This window comes from Bos indicus, chromosome 5 (assembly GCF_029378745.1).
Source record: "Bos indicus isolate NIAB-ARS_2022 breed Sahiwal x Tharparkar chromosome 5, NIAB-ARS_B.indTharparkar_mat_pri_1.0, whole genome shotgun sequence".
NCBI classification, from domain to species: domain Eukaryota; kingdom Metazoa; phylum Chordata; class Mammalia; order Artiodactyla; family Bovidae; genus Bos; species Bos indicus.
Window position 1 is genome coordinate 99969927 of NC_091764.1, and position 16984 is coordinate 99986910.

Below are 16984 nucleotides of genomic sequence, written 5' to 3' on the forward strand. Positions count from 1 at the left end.
CCCTAGATGAAAATATCCTTAGTCATTGATTAAAGCTAAGAAGTAATCAGGCCAAAACAGGAGAAAACAGGAGCTCAGAGAACTAATTTAATCATTATGCCTTTTTTTTTTTTTCTGAGAAGATGTTTGCATTTTCACGCAAATTTTAACTTTTATTTAGACAGATCCTGGGTGCTGGAGGTCTTCCTTGATGGTTCAGTCGGTAAAGAGTCTGCCTGCAACCTGGGAGACCCAGGTTGAATTCCTGGGTTGGGAAGATCCCCTGGAGGAGGAAATGGCAACTCACTCCAGTTTTATTGCCTGGAGAATCCCATCAACAGAGGAGCCTAGTGGGCTACAGTCCATGGGGTTGCAGAGAGTCAGACATGACTGAGAGACTAACACTACACTGGGTCTTGGAGAAATGAAAGTTAGAACAAAGTCATCTCCATACTATGAGCTCAGTTCAGTTCAGTTGCTCAGTCATGTCTCTCTCTTTGTGACCCCATGGGCTGCAGCATCAGGCTTTCCTGTCCATCACCAACTCCTGGAGCTTGCTCAAACTCATGTCCATCTCTAGTTGGTGATGCCATCCAGCCGTCTCATCCTCTGTCATCCCTTCTCCTTCTGCCTGCAGTATTTCCCAACATCAAGGTCTTTTCCAATGAGTCAGCTCTTCTCATCCGGGGACCAAAGTATTGGAGTTTCAGCTTCAGCATCAGTTCTTCCAATGAACATTCAGGACTGATTTCCTTTAGAATTGACTGGTTTGATATCCTTGCAGTCCAAGGGACTCTCAAGCATCTTCTCCAACACCACAGTTCAAAAGCATCAATTCTTCAGTGCTCGGCTTTCTTTAATGGTCCAACTTTCACATCCATACATGACTACTGGAAAAACCATAGCTCTGACTAGACTGACCTTTGTTGGCAAAGTAATGTTTCTGCTTTTTAATATGCTATCTAGGTTGGTCATAGCTTTTCTTCCAAGGAGCAAGTGTTTAATTTCAGGGCTGTAGTAACCATCTGAAGTGATTTTGGAGCCCAAGAAAATGAAGTTTGTCACTGTTTGCATTGTTTCCCCATCTAATTGCCATGAAGTGATGGGACCAGATGCCATGATCTTCATTTTTTGAATGTTGAGCTTTAAGCCAGCTTTTTCACTCTCCTCTTTCACTTTCATCAAGAGCCTCTTAAGTTGCTCTTCACTTTCTGCCATAAGGGTGGTTTCATCTGCATGTCTGAGGTTATTGATATTTCTCCCAGCAATCTTTGATTCCAACTTGTGCTTCATCCAGCCTGGCATTTCTCATGATGTACTCTGCATATAAGTTAAATAAGCAGGGTGACAATATACAGCCTTGACATACTCCTTTCCCAATTTGGAACCAGTCTGTTGTTTCCTGTCCAGTTCTAATTGTTTCTTCTTGACCTGCACACAGATTTCCCAGGAGGCAGGTAAGGTGGTCTGGTATTCCCATCTCTTGAAGAATTGTCCATAGTTTGTTGTTATCTACACAGTCAAAGACTTTGGCATAATCAATAAAGCAGAAGTAGATGCTTTTCTGGAATTCTCTTGCTTTTTCGATGATCCAACAGATGTTGGCAATTTGATCTCTGGTTCCTCTCCCTTTTCTAAATCCATGATCTCTGGTTCCTCTGGCTTTTCTAAATACCATGAGATAGGGACTCAAGTAATTCTACCTTCACTGTAAGATTGAACCAAAAGGAAACAAGCCCTTTGAAAATCTTGCAGCCCCGGTTGTGATCATCTGTGTTTTCAAGAAATTTCAACCTTTATTCAGGGATTAAGGGGTCAAAATTCATAAAGTCCTGGATCCTGAGAGAAGTAACTTGTGACTCTTTTCTGGAGAAGGGTAACTTCATTCCAGAATACAGAGACAACAGTCATAGTGACATATTCAGTTTCAAAAAAGAGACCCACAGAGAGGTTCCAAAGAGAAAAACAAGTACAATCATTAAAAATGGAATTTTTATGCCAGTGGCTAAACACTTTTATCTCTTGAATTCCCTTTTGCCCTCATTTTTCCAGTGGTCATGTATGGATGTGAGAGTTGGACTATGAAGAAAGCTGAGTGTCAAAGAACTTTTGAACTGTGGTGTTGGACAGGACTCTTGAGAGTCCCTTGGACTGCAAGGAGATCCAACCAGTCCCCCCTAAAGGAGATCAGTCCTGGGCGTTCATTGGAAGGACTGATGCTGAAGCTGAAACTCCAATACTTTGGCCACCTCATGTGAAGAGTTGACTCATTGGAAAAGACTCTGATGCTGGGAGGGATTGGGGGCAGGAGGAAAAGGGGATGATAGAGGATGAGATGGCTGGATGGCATCACCGACTCGATGGACATGAGTTTGGGTAAACTCTAGGAGCTGGTGATGGACAGGGAGGCCTGGCGTGCTGCGATTCATGGGGTCTCAAAGAGTCAGACATGCCTGAGCAACTGAACTGAACTGAACTGAATCCTTAATTAAATTATTTTTAATGTCATTTCTAACTCATTTAGGTTCTGGAGTTTTCATTTGACCCCTGAATTATTTCTATGCTGTGGAAATTCTTTACACTTTTCTCTCTACTTGAACACACTGATCATTTTTATTTTAAATTTCCTATCTGATATCATCAGTATCTATAGGTCAGTTTTTATTACTTGACTTGTCAATTAATGTTTTGTCATTTAGTCTATTTTTTTTTTAGGATGCTTCACAATTTTTCATTAAATGCCAACCATGTATGCAAGAGACCTGGGTTCGATCCCTGGGTTGAGAAGACCCCCTGGAGGAGGGCATAACAACCCACTCCAGAATCCCATGGACAGAGGAGCCTGGCGAGTTACAGTCCACAGGGTAGCAAAGAGTCAGACACAACTGAAGCGACTTAGCACATGCACATGTATATAAAAACAGTAAAGATTATGAGTGATATTTTTCTAGAAAGAGAAGTTTTTATTTGTTTGTTTTCTAGCAGGCATGTAGGATATAAGTCCCTTATATTCTACATGTAAAGCATGTAGAATATAAAAAGTCCCTTGAGTTTGCCTTTTCAGTTGTTTTACAAATTCTGTTCAACTCGGATAATAATTTTTTGGTAGGAGGTTTTATGTGATACAAGCCACAGTTTTGTGGTAGGAACAGGGAGATCTCCCTTCTTTGATTACACAACACCTACCAAGCACATACATATTTAAAAGCTAATGGTCAAACAATGCATTCCCAACAGAACATTTATTAAGGAACAGTATCACACATACAGAAAGCATGGCAGTTGCTTAGCTCTCCTCTCCTTTTTCACAATATGGAGTTATGCACAGTGATCAGGCAGGTCTGCATGTCAGATTCCAGGAAGGAGATTCTGATGCTGCAAGTGGGTTTTATGTGCCTGACTAGGAACTTAGCACTTCCTTGCTAGTGTGTTCAAGGGCTGGGTTCTACGTGGTTTGGTCACAGCACTATTGCATGGGAAAGCCTTACTTCTCCCACATTCTGCTGCCTAAGCATTTAACCACAGAAACCACCAGACCCCATCCTCATGTCTGTAACTTCAGGATGTGTCAAAACCTGTCACCTCAACTGTGATGCAATGAATCAAATGGTTGTCTTAAGCACTGCAGCCAGTTACTTTGGAGAGTTACAGGACCTACCCTGAAGCATCAGTTCAGTTCAGTTCAGTCGCTCAGTCATGTCCAACTCTACTCGATCCCGTGAATCGCAGCACACCAGGCCTCCCTGTCCATCACCAACTCCCGGAGTTCACTCAGACTCACGTCCATCGAGTCAGTTATGCCATCAGTATCCGTTAATTCCTTCAGGTCTTGACAGAAAGCTTGATGGCAAGTGGCAGAAATTTATCCCACTGCACTGAGCAAACACGTCAACCTGTAAGGGCTGCAAGGCTGGGTCCCTGGAACAAAGCCCCTGGAAGGGAAGAAACAGTGACACTCTGAGGGCAGGGTGGGAAGTTGATCACTCCTGCTTTTACAACTACATAGAGCTGCATCATTACCAATTCATAACTTTGCTTAAATCTATCAGAGCTCTGAGGTTATAGTGCAGTCAGCTAAGCTGAAATCTGAAAAAGACAGGTACCTTCAAAGAAAGATAGGGCATGCAATCTTGCTCACCGGGGGAAAAGCCTCAATTCATAGAAGCTGTTATCAAGAATTCAGCCAAAATGTTTAACAAGTTGCTAAAGGCAGACTGTGGTTTTGCTTGAGAGCACAGACACCCTGAGAACTGGGGACACAGAGGTAAATCACAGATACCTGGAGGTACTTTACAAACTGCACCGGATTCTGTAAGTCTGAAAGCAGGTCACAACATATCAGCAAATTTCCCTTATGTTTCAGGTCTGAGGAGATGAAGAACAGTCACTGTTGAAAAGACACAAAGCCTGAAATTTCTCCCCTAGGGAACAAGAGCCTTATTGCCACTGAAGGCAAAACATCAAGCTCTCCTTCTCAGGCTCAAGAGAAGCTCATTACAGCTGAAAATGACAGAGAAGGGAACAGCCTGATGGTGTTAACCATGGCTGCTAGAATTTCTCTGCTAAATGAACCTCCAGATATCCACAGTGGTGACTTGCTTGACAGGTCTCCTGTTTCAATTCTCTTGTTCCTTCACTGTTGCTCTCACTTTCAAAATAAACTGCCTGCACTAAGTTCTCCACATCTGCTTCTCAGCACTTCATGTCCTCTTTTTCTACTTCCGCTTTCTCTAGTTTCTTTCCACCTTGAAAGGGACAGCAATCTGTCTTCTCTTTGTTCCCTGCTCCTTTCCTGTTCTCAGTCCCTGGGCTGCATCACAACCTAAGGTTCACAGAGAAATGTAAACAGAGAATCGAGGAAAAACCTCCAGCCAACCCCTGGAACACCTAATAATTTAAAAGATTTAAAAAATGTTGTGATCTAAGTAGAGTTGTCAGGTAAAATACATCTTGTATTTTGAATTAACTGAATAAGATACCTGAATATCTTATTCAGTTAAATTGTAAATTTAGATTAAAAATAATATGTTTTTCAAGTAAGTATGCCTTATGCAATATTTTTATTTATTTGTAATATGTATTGTTGATAACTAAAAAGCCTCTTGATGAAAGAGTGAAAGAGGAGAGTGGAAAAGTTGGCTTAAAGCTCAACATTCAGAAAACGAAGATCATGGCATCTGGTCCCATCACTTCATGGGAAATAGACGGGGAAACAGTGGAAACAGTGTCAGACTTTATTTTTCTGGGCTCCCAAATCACTGCAGATGGTGACTGCAGCCATGAAATTAAAAAACGTTTACTCCTTGGAAAGAAAGTTATGACCAACCTAGATAGCATATTCAAAAGCAGAGACATTACTTTGCCAACAAAGGTTCGTCTAGTCAAGGCTATGGTTTTTCCAGTGGTCATGTATGGATGTGAGAGTTGGACTGTGAAGAAGGCTGAGTGCTGAAGAATTGATGCTTTTGAATTGTGGTGTTGGAGAAGACTCTTGAGAGTCCCTTGGACTGCAAGGAGGTCCAACCAGTCCATTCTGAAGGAGATCAACCCTGGGATTTCTTTGGAAGGAATGATGCTAAAGCTGAAACTCCAGTACTTTGGCCACCTCATGTGAAGAGTTGACTCATTGGAAAAGAGTCTGATGCTGGGAGGGATTGGGGGCAGGAAGAGAAGGGGACGACAGAGGATGAAATGGCTGGATAGCATCACTGACTTGATGGACGTGAGTCTCAGTGAACTCCAGGAGTTGGTGATGGACAGGGAGGCCTGGCCTGCTGCAATTCATGGGGTTGCAAAGAGTTGGACACGACTGAGCGACTGAACTGAACTGATATATTGTTGACCTGAAATTCAAATTTAAGTGGAAATTCTAGGTTTTAATTTGCTAAATCTGGTCAGTCTGCACATAATTGCATTGGAAAGGGTCAGCTAGAAAAATGAAGACAAATTTGTATAGGCAGAAAATGTTATTTTAAACCAAAGGAAGCTGTTTCCTGACCCCCCGACCCCACCCCTCCACCCACATATCTGTCATTGTATCTATTTGTAATATTCATTACAAACCTCATGCTTTAACCTTTTCTTCTTTGTATCTGAAACTTTTAAACACTCCTTCTGAAGTAAGTGCGTGCGTGCGTGCTCAGTCGCCTCAGTCCTGTCCGACTCTTTATGACCCCATGGACTGTAAGCCCACCATGTAAAATTGTCTCAGATTTGAGCTTTTCGGGAGACTGTAAAAAGAAGCCAAAACTGGATCACAGTGGCTTTTCTGGGCTCTGCTTTGAGTAGTTACCGGGTGAGAGAGAAGGAGCCAATCAGATATGAAATTCTCAGAGTTGCCACTGTGCTCCAACCAATCCCAGGCTGCTGATCCACCGCCCCTGCAGCTAGAGTACCGGTTGGTAATTTCCTGGTGGCCGTTACTACCCAGGTTCATGAAAACCTAAAAGAAAAGGACACATGATATGCGCCGGCCAAGGGGACATCTGCCTGAAGTTCGGTTCTGAGATTGAGTGGAGGATGCTAGATTTCTGCACTGTTTCCAGTTGAATCTTGCTTCCGCCCGCTCCCCGAAGAAAACTGGCACCTTGCTTTTCTGCAGTGAGGATCAGATATAATCATCAGTTCATCCCCAGGATTATTCCACCCTCTATGACTGTCAAAGAGCCTTCTCCAAGAGCGTCTGAGATGGAGAGTGAAAGGATTGAGAATAGGAAGGTTGTGGAGCAGAGGATCAAAAGGCCAGGTAAGAGGGAAGACAGAAGTTGCCCTCAGATACAGGAACTGAGCATCCTTTCTTGATCCCACCTTGCATCCTCAGAATTTTGGTTTATATCATACATAATCTGACCCTTAAGTAGAAACAATCTTCTTTATAAAGCAAAGACGTCAGAGAAGTTGTGGATCTACCCTTCTCCGCCGGATTAACACCCATCTCTTGGAAAGGGCAGTATTTCATTAAAAAGCACCAGGAGAAACTTGTTTTTCTGTTCTGGAATCCAGACAGAAGATTGAGTAACATAATTCTCAGAAATGGCACCAAAAAGTAGAGCCAAAGCACTTTTGAGACTGCTGCTGCTGCAAATTAGATCTCTGTGCCTTTCCTCATTTTCCTAAGTGTTAATTACTGGGTTGTGAACTATAGCATGTAGAGAAGATAGAGGGGAAAAATTATTTGGGCCTTTTGTTTCTTTACTTGTTTGCTTTTCTTTACAAGATAAACAGTAACATGTTCTCCACAGGTATAGTAACAAAGAAAATGCTAATCATGTCAAGTATGATTTGTGGAGGTATTGCCTTTCTTCTTTGGGCAGTGTTAGGATTTCCTCAAAAATGTGAGTAAACAATTGCTGCTAAAAATATATTGATTGTATTAATATTGATTTGGTTATACCAGTAACTAGCTTTTCCTTCCCCTTCACTGAACAACTGGACTCAGAAAATATTTTCCCTACCAGAGCCATCTAGTTTTTCTTCAAAATTAGTTACTCTGCTTTGTCTTCTAGAGTGAACATTCCTTTAATAAATATCTCTTGAACTTCAGGCATATGATGATACCAAAAAAAAAGTAGATTTTTCTGCCCTGGAAGGAATTCATTATTAACTGAAGAAAAAAGCATGTAAACATGATAAGAAAAAAGTGTCAGTTGCTCAGTTGTGTCTGACTCTTACGACCCCATGGACTGTAGCCTCCCAGGTGAGATTTTCTAGGTAAGAATACTGGAGTGGGTTGCCATTTCCTTCTCCAGGGTGTCTTCCTGACCCAGGGATCGAACCTAGTTCTCCTGCATTGGCAGGTAGATTCTTTACTGCCTGAGCCATGATAAAATAACTACTAAGTAGAAGTACATTCAGTTTGAAGCAGAAGAAGAGATTATAAGTCTACCTCGAGTAGTTGGGCTTCCCTGATAGCTCAGTTGGTAAAGAATCTGCCTGCAATGCAGGAGACCCTGGTTCAATTCCTGGGTCAGGAAGATCTGCTGGAGAAGGGATAGACTACCCACTCCAGTGTTCTTGGGCTTCCCTTGTGGCCCAGCTGGTAAAGAATTTGCCTGCATTGTGGGAGACCTGGGTTCGATACCTGGGTTGGGAATATCCCCTGGAGAAGGGAATGGCTACCCACTCCAGTATTCTGGCCTAGAGAGTTACATTGACTCTATAGTCCATGGGGTTGCAAATAGTCAGACACTATTGAGTGATTTTCACTTCACTTTGCTAGTAGTCAAGTGAGACTTTGTGATGGGAGGAGTGTTTGTGCTGAATCAGGAGATCAAGTAGGCATTTATCAATGAGCTTGCCTTTGAGGAGAAAAAAAACATTAGCATCAGAGAATCATACCAGGTGCAATTAGGATAGAGTTTAAAAGAAGTGGGTTGGGGTCTAGCAATTATACTACATTCCCCTAGTGCATCCTAAAGGAGATCAGTCCTGGGTGTTCACTGGAAGGACTGATGCTGAAGCTGAAACTCCAATACTTTGGCCACATCATGTGAAAAGTTGTCATTGGAAAAGACCCTGATGCTGGGAGGGATTGGGGGCAAGAGTAGAAGGGGACGAGAGAGGATGAGATGGTTGGATGGCATCACCAATTCGATGGACATGAGTTTGAGTGAACTCCGGGAGTTGGTGATGGACAGGGAGACCTGGCGTGCTGCAATTCATGGGGTCACAAAGAGTCGGACACGACTGAGCTACTGAACTGAACTGAGTGCATTAATTCTCTCACTTCCATAGATGATTATTTTATACTTTATCCTTTCTATCCAAACCTTTAGGGAGTCTTTCCACATCTTCATTATCAAGTCTATATATTTGCTTCCAATCTTACAGTTTAGTTCAGTTCAGTCGCTCAGTCACATCTGACTCTTTATGACCCCATGGACTGCAGCATACCAGGCCTCCCTGTCCATCACCAACTCCTGGAGCTTACTCAAACTTGTGTCCATCAAGTCAGTGATGCCATCCAACTGTCTCATCCTCTGTCATCCCCTTTTCCTCCCACCTTCATTCTTCCCCAGCATCAGGGTCTTTTTCAAGGAGTCAGTTCTTCACATCTGGTGGCCAAAATATTGGAGCTTCAGCTTCAGCATCAGTCCTTCCAATGAATATTCAGGACTGATTCCCTTAGGATTGACCGGTTGGATCTTCTTTCAATCCAAGGGACTCTCAAGAGTCTTCTCGAACACCACAGTTCAAAAGCATCAATTCTTCGGTGCTCAGCCTTCTTTATGGCCCAACTCTCACATCCATATGTGACCACTGGAAAAACTGTAGCTTTGACTAGACAGAACTTTGCTGGCAAAGTAATGTCTCTGCTTTTTAATATGCTGTCTAGGTTGGTCATAACTTTTCTTTCAAGGAGCAAGTGTCTTTTAATTTCATTGCTGCAGTCACCATCTGCAGTAATTTTGAAGCCCAAGAAAATAAAGTCTGTCACTGTTTCCATTGCTTCTGCATCTATTTGACATGAAATGATGGGACCAGATGCCATGATCTTCATTTTTTGAATGTTGAGCTTTAAGCCAGCTTTTTCACTCTCCTCTTTCACTTTCATCAAGAGCCTCTTCAGTTGCTCTTCACTTTCTGCTGTAAGGGTGGTGTCATCTGCATATCTGAGGTTATTGATATCTCTCCCGGCAACCTTCCTTCTAACTTGTGCTTCATCCAGCTTGGCATTTTTATGACAATTAGTAGAAAACTTCCAAATAACTCTCATCACCACACCTATTGTATTACCTCTTATCTCTACCCATAAACTCTATCCAGATTCTTGGTACTATATAGATGGAGTGTTCATGTTCTATGCTAGATCCTATAGCCTCTTACCTGATTAGTATTACTCTAGTAAATCTTGTCTCTCTTCTCTATGTCATCAGCCTTTTCATGCTCAACTGAAACATCCTCATGGGCAACATGATACAGTGATATCTCTCCTACTCCCCCTGCCAAAACAAAACAAAACAAAACTCTCTAGACTTTACTCTTCCTTCATCTACCAATTTGTTTTCTCCTCTGTACAGTAGCCTCCTTGAAAAATCTTTGCTAGCTTTTCCTAATGTCTGTTTTGCTGTTTTCTGTTAAATCTACTTTGCTCATATTCCCATTTCTTTTTCTACCAAATTTACCTTACAAGTCCATTAGTAACTTCCAGGTCAATTCCTAGTCTTTATCAAACTTGATCTGTGTAGTAGTCAGCACTGTCTCTCTCCTTGGAAATGATTTGTTCATTTGACTTCCGAAACAGCATTTTCTCATGCCTTGCTTCCTACCTAATCTGTTGCTTATTTGCAGGTTTCTTGTATTTGTTCCTTCTTTTCTCCCTGACCTCTTACCTTTGCCCCGGGTTCAGTCCTAGAGCAGGTCCCCTCTTCATCTGTCTTTGTACTCTCGGTAACCTGAACCAGACTTAAAACTTTTACATTAATATTGATGATTTCCAAATATACATCTCCAGTCTGGTTCTTCTCACTGAATTCCAAATTGTTAAATCCACCTACTTGACTCTCTAACAAACATCTCAAACCTAGCATTGTCCAAGATGACAAAAGAAAATGTGATAGATAAACTTCTATCTTCTATAGCCCCTTCTATCTGTGGTTTCCCTCATCTCAGGAAATACCAACTTTATCTTTCCATTTTCAAGGCAAAAATTTTATAGTCCTTTTTTGACTCTTTTCCCCACTCTCAAGCCCCAAATATAATCAGAAAATTCTGCCTGGCCTGTCAAAATATGACCACAATCTGAGTACTTTTCATCATCTCTACCCTCTTGATTATTCCCAGTCCACATCTTCCATCTTCTAAATCTTCTTCTCTCTTCCACTCTTGACCTTCTAAAGCAATATGCCCAGTGAAAATGTAGTGTGAGTCACAAATGTCATTTAAATTTTAACAGCCACATTGAAATTAAAGAAAAATTGAAACAGTTTTAATTGCATTAAATTTAAACGTAGTCAATGTATTATCATTTCATCATGTAGCTATGTAAACAATTATTGAGATCTTCATATTATTTTTTGTAGTAAGTGTTCGATATTCAGTGTGCATTTTATACTTACAAGACACCTGGATTTGGACTAGCAATATTTCAGGTGCTGAATAGTCACACCTAGCTATGGCTACCATTTCAAGCAGTACAGTTCTAGAGTATATTTTTAACAATTTTTTGAGACAAATCAGATCTGTGCAAAATGCTGCAGAGGTCTTTTATTCTGTTGGAGCAATGCCAAAATCCTACTAATTGCCATAAGGCTCTGTTGGATCTGGTCATTCAACTATCTCTGTGATCTCATCTCTTACTATTTCATTTTTTCTCCAGTCCTCTGGCATCCTTACTATTTTGTGAAGAAGGAAGACACATTTATCTTTGTCTTTTGTCCTAGGTCTTCTTTTTGTTTGGGAAGCTCTTCCCCTATATGTGAATATGCCCCTACCCAGCTACCTCCTTCAAGTCTATAATAAATATCTCGTGGAACACTGTCTGGACTATTGCATTAAAATTGCACCTCTTTCCACCAACAGTCCCAATCCCCTTTACTTTGATGCATTTTATGACAAACTAGTAAGGCAATGGCACCCCACTCCAGTACTTTTGCCAGGAAAATCCCATGGATGGAGGAGCCTGGTAGGCTGCAGTCCATGAGGTCGCTAGAGTCGGACACGACTGAGTGACTTCACTTTCACTTTTCACTTTCATGCATTGGAGAAGGAAATGGCAACCCACTCCAGTGTTCTTGCCTGGAGAATCCCAGGGACGGGGAAGTCTGGTGGGCTGCCATCTCTGTGGTCGCACAGAGTCGGACACGACTGAAGCGACTTAGCAGTAGTAGCAGCAGTATAGCTTACTAGATGTGTAAGTCCCATTAAGCAGAAGGATTTTTGTATCTTATTTATAGAGTTGTGCTTCTAAAGCTACAAAAGTTTATCTGGCACATGGTGGAAGCTCAAATGATAATTGTTGAATGAATGAACAAATTAGTGAGTGAATTAGAAAACATGGCTTTCTGGTGACCCAAGTTCTGAGCCAAATACTTGATTTTTGAACAAGATGTTTATTTGAACTTGACATTTTAAAATCATGTTGATGTATGGCAAAACCAATACAATATTGTAAAGTAATTAACCTCCAATTAAATAAATTTATATTTAAAAAAATAAAATCATTTTTAAATTAATATTGGTGACCTGAGATGTGTCCCAGCCACCATAGTAAATTACAGGGGCAAAAACAGGTAAATAAAGAAAATACCAGTAGTATGAAAAAAAAAAATGGAAGAAAAAATGTCTAAAGAAGATTGTTTCTGAAAGTTTGTTTATTATCACCATTTTAAAGTATGCATAGATCTGCATTCTTCAGTGGTGATTTGTTTTATGCTCTGTTCTTGATCTTTAATTTTCCTGAATTATGTCAGTTATATAATTTGAATTGAACATGGAAATAACATATATTTTCTCAGTCTGAAATATATGAGAATCTTTTACAGTGAAGGTTAAACTTTTTCATTTTCTTACACTTTCTTCATTTTCCCCCCTCAATTACTGTGTTAATTTTAGCTAAAAATCCAATGATCTTCAACAAGACATGCTCTGAGGATGCAATTATATGTCCACAAAGCTGGAACCGAATCAATAATAGTTGCTTCTTTCAATCTGAACGTGAAAAAACTTGGATGGATGGCCAGAAAAAATGCATGGCTCACTCTGGATCTCTGGCCATATTCAACTCCAGGAATGAAGTGGTTAGATATCTCCTTCACAATATATATTCCATTTAATTTATTGAGTAGCTGCTCTGTAACAGGTATACCTCAAGGGTGTAATAGATCAGTCAATGAGACAGTCAAAGATCTTTGTCTTTATAGAGGTTAAATCACATAGGAAGAGACAAGGAATACAAAATAATCATAATAAACATATAAATTATATAGTATGTTGCAAGTTAGTAAATTAAATTTTATGCAAAAAATTGTAAGTTGAGAGGATTTTATGAGTGTTTTCAGTGGGTAGACTGCAAGTAAGATAGTCAACTCAGTGATAACACTTGAGCAAAAATGTAATGTAGATAGGGGAGTTAGTTGGTCAAGAGAATATCTGGGGGACAAACTTCCCAGAAAAGGAAATAGTGAGAACATGAATCTTAAGGTAGGTACTTGCCTGGAAAATTCAATGAACAGAAAAGAGGCAGCCAGTCAATGTACCTAACATGAGACTGTGAGTGAGGGATAGGGACCATCTAGCTCTTGTAGGCTTTTTTAAACTAGAATTAGGAGATATTGCAGAAAATGAAAAATAAAGAATATGGCATGATTTGACTTAAGTTTTAAAACAATCATTTTCTTTTAAATGTAATGTGCCCATGAATTACAAATATAAAAGCAGAGTATATGTTATTAGGCTGTTGCAATAACTCTAGCAAGAGGGTAGTGGGCTCAAAATGACCTTAGCATTGGAGGTAATAAGAATGAGAAAACTAGGAGAGCACTCTGTATTTTGTGAAAGGAATCTTTGATGCCCTATCTGGGACCGTCTTACTATTGGATTGGACTGAAAATGGACAGCACAAGAAAACTCTGGGTATGGACAAATGGAGATGTATTCAGCAACTGGTAAGCATTAATAGCCTGTATTTGTTCATAAATGTGTTAAGGATGGTAAGAACTCTGAATCTATAATTGTTCTTGTTTGTTTAGTTGTGCCTGACTCTTTTGTGATCCCATGGACTGCAGCCTGCCAGGCTCCTCTGCCCATGGGATTTCCCAGGCAAGAATATTGGAGGGGGTCACCATTTCCTTCTCCAGGGGATCTTCCCAACCCAGGGATCAAACCTGAATTTCCTGTATTACAGACAGATTCTTTACTGCTGAGCCATCAGGGAAGCAGAAATCTATGATTAGCCACCTCCATAATTTCCTCTACACCATCTCCCAAAAAGGCCCCTCAACAAATTAAATGCCAAAGAGAAGCTTCAGACAAATATATGATCTTGGGCGAAGGTCAAATACCAATATTTATTTCTACACATTCAGATGGACTATACTACTCGTGAGCCACAAAGATTACTTTTATTCTAGACGAAATGAAAATCCAGCGTGTATGAACCTTGCCTTATTCTCAGGGCTTTGCCTTTGGTTTGTTTGTTTACTATTGCTTCAAATTCTCATTGGCATGGGAGTCTTAGAAAGTTTACTCAAACCTACACTTACTACACCCACTGGTGGCCTGAAATGGAAGAAAATTAAGTGATAAAGGCAAAATGTTTGCTTCCATTGACCATTGAAAATCTAGACTTTCTCTATGTTCCTAAGCTTGAAGAACTGATTGTGCCTGTAGACTTCACTTCTGTTCTTGAAATATTTAAGATCTTCTCCAACTTCATGGAGGAGAAAGAAATTGGAAAGATACTGATTTCCCCATAGAGAGAAGGCACTAGCTACAATTTATTGAGCACCTACTAAAGATAGATGCTGTCTCAGTCCAGTGGCATTTGGTGCTAGACATGATAGAATGTGTATGATGTAGCAGAGTAACAGGAGTTGCTAAATTTAGAGAAATTTCTGTCATCACTGTGTTTATATCCAATTTGGGGTGAAAATACACATGCAATGATTTGAGCCCAATAATATAGCCAATCATTATGTTTTCAACTTTGAAAAATACATGACAAAGTATAACATAAACTTTCTGACTACCAAACTTAACAATTATGGAATTTTCTTGAGAGAAGATATTGTGTATTATATACAGCTCCACTTCGAAAAAAAGATGAGAGAAGTACAACTAAGTTGGTTAAAATTGGTGCAATAGTTTGCTAAGGCAGGCTACTGTAATAAATACCACAGACTCGGTGGCTTAAACAATAGTTATGGAGACCGGAAGTCTCAGATAAAGGTTTGGCAGGATTGATTTCTTCTGAGGCCTCTCTCCTTGGCCATCTTCTCCTCTGTGTCTTCACATGGTCTTCCCTCTGGCATTTGCCGATCTGTGCCCAGATTTTTTCTTCTTATGAGGAGATCAGCCATATTGGAATAGGGCCCCCTGTAAAGACTTCTTTTTAACTTAACCAACATTTTAAAACACTTCATCTCCTAAGATAATTGCATTCTGAGCTATGAGTAGTGAGGTCCTCAACATATATATTTGAAGAGGGGGGTACATAATTCAGCCTATGACAATTATTGAGCTCTCAACACCAAAGAATGCATAGGAAAAGAAATCGCATACATTTTGGAAACAGGCAGATAAAAATTTCAAGTTACACTAGAAGTTAGGAAGTGACACCAGTGTCACAAAGTAACTCCCTATGGCTGGAAGCATTTTAATTAACAGAAATTATATACCAGGAATCATCATAACTCTCCATTCTATTTTTCTTTTCCTTATTTTGAACTCTCAAATTCCTCTCTTTATATATGACCCAAGATAGGAATTTAGTAAATCCCTTCAAGATATTTTATTTATAATTATTTATGTGTGTCATAACCTACCCAGCAAGAAATACCCAAATGACAATAGTTGCAAGAGTAGATGAGTGAACATCTAGTTCAGCCTTAAGACTGTCTGATTTTTTTTTTTTTAACAAGTGAAGAGTGGTCAATTTAATGTCAATTATAATGTCTCCCTTTATATAATCTTTAAATGGCAAAAAATTTTATTTGATCATTTTTATTCTGAAGTATATTGCTTCTCAGGTAGCTCAGTGGTAAAGAGTCCACTTGCCAGTGCAGGAAACACATTAGACATGGGATCCATCCCTGGGTAGGGAAGATCTCCTGGAGGAGGAAATGACAGCCCACCCCAGTATTCCTGCCTGGAAAATCCATGGACAGAGTAGCCTGGCAGGCCTACAGTCCATGGAGTCACAAAGAGACCATGACTTAGTGACTGAAAATGCATGATTTTGAAGTATAAAAGAAAGAATTCCATCCTTTATAAAATGATTTATCGTGTTTCAGTTCAGTTCAGTTCAGTTGCTCAGTCGTGTCCAACTCTTTGCAACCCCATGAACTGCAGCAGGCCAGGCCTCCCTGTCCATCACCAATTCCTGGAGTCCACCCAAACCCATGTCCATGGAGTCGGTGATGCCATCCAACCATCTCATCCTCTGTCGTCCCCTTCTCCTCCTGCCCTCAATCTTTCACAGAATCAGGGTCTTTTCAAACGAGTCAGCTCTTTGCATCAGGTGACCAAAGTATTGGAGTTTCAACTTCAACATCAGTCCTTCCAATGAACACCCAGGACTGATCTCCTTTAGGATGGATTGATTGGATCTCCTTGCGGTCCAAGGGACTCTCGAGAGTCTTCTCCAACACGACAGTCAAAAGCATCAATTCTTCAGCACTCAGCTTTCTTTATTGTCCAACTCTCACATCCATACATGACCACTGGAAAAACCATAGCCTTGACTAGATGGACCTTTGTTATAGTGTTTACTACCCTGAACCCTTTCTTCTCACCATCACAGGTTAAGTTTGGAGGTAAAAATTGGATAAGAAAAGAAATGCAGCTTACTTCGCTTCCTCTATTCCCCCCACATCCCACATGTTGAAACATAGTCACCAGAGTTTGCACTGCATATTTTAGGTTGTGCTTTATTGTTTCTCATGAAGTTCAGTCAATAAAGAGTGAATCTTTTTGTTTTGTTCTAGGTTCAGTATTGATGGAAGTGGAGAGTGTGCCTGCATGTTTCAGAAGGGCATAAGTAGTGACAATTGTAGTGATGCAAGAAAGTACACATGCAGCAGAAAAGGGTTTTGTCCTTAGACAAATAATTTTTCCCATACAGGAAATAAAGTGATTAAATAAAAACTTATCTTTTTATACTTTATAAATTCATGTAGTTGCATTTTCTTTTCCATCAGACATATTCTTTTTTAAAGCTCACTGATGAAATATTCAATCATTTTTATCTTCATTTGAATATTTATCTAAGAAGACAGGAGTCAAGGTGGTGGATTAGTAGAACATGGAGTTTGCCTCTGCCGACAAATGCATTAAGAATAGAACTACA

The 16984-nt window shown here is 40.2% G+C and overlaps 1 protein-coding gene across 2 annotated transcripts; it reads left to right on the plus strand.

Moving 5' to 3' along the window:
- The first annotated feature begins 6186 nt into the window (after positions 1–6186).
- Positions 6187–16777, plus strand: LOC109558826 (C-type lectin domain family 2 member F-like). Of its 2 annotated transcripts, XM_019960143.2 has the most exons (5): positions 6193–6724; positions 7221–7313; positions 12532–12716; positions 13477–13583; positions 16623–16777. In XM_019960143.2, exons 1-5 carry the CDS (start codon positions 6631–6633, stop codon positions 16735–16737), a joined length of 594 nt encoding a protein of 197 aa, XP_019815702.2. In that variant the 5' UTR covers positions 6193–6630; the 3' UTR covers positions 16738–16777. The 2 variants fall into 2 exon arrangements, with proteins under 2 accessions (XP_070646249.1, XP_019815702.2); XM_070790148.1 differs by lacking the exon at positions 7221–7313 and having other exon boundaries at positions 6187–6724.
- The last annotated feature ends 207 nt before the right edge of the window (positions 16778–16984 follow it).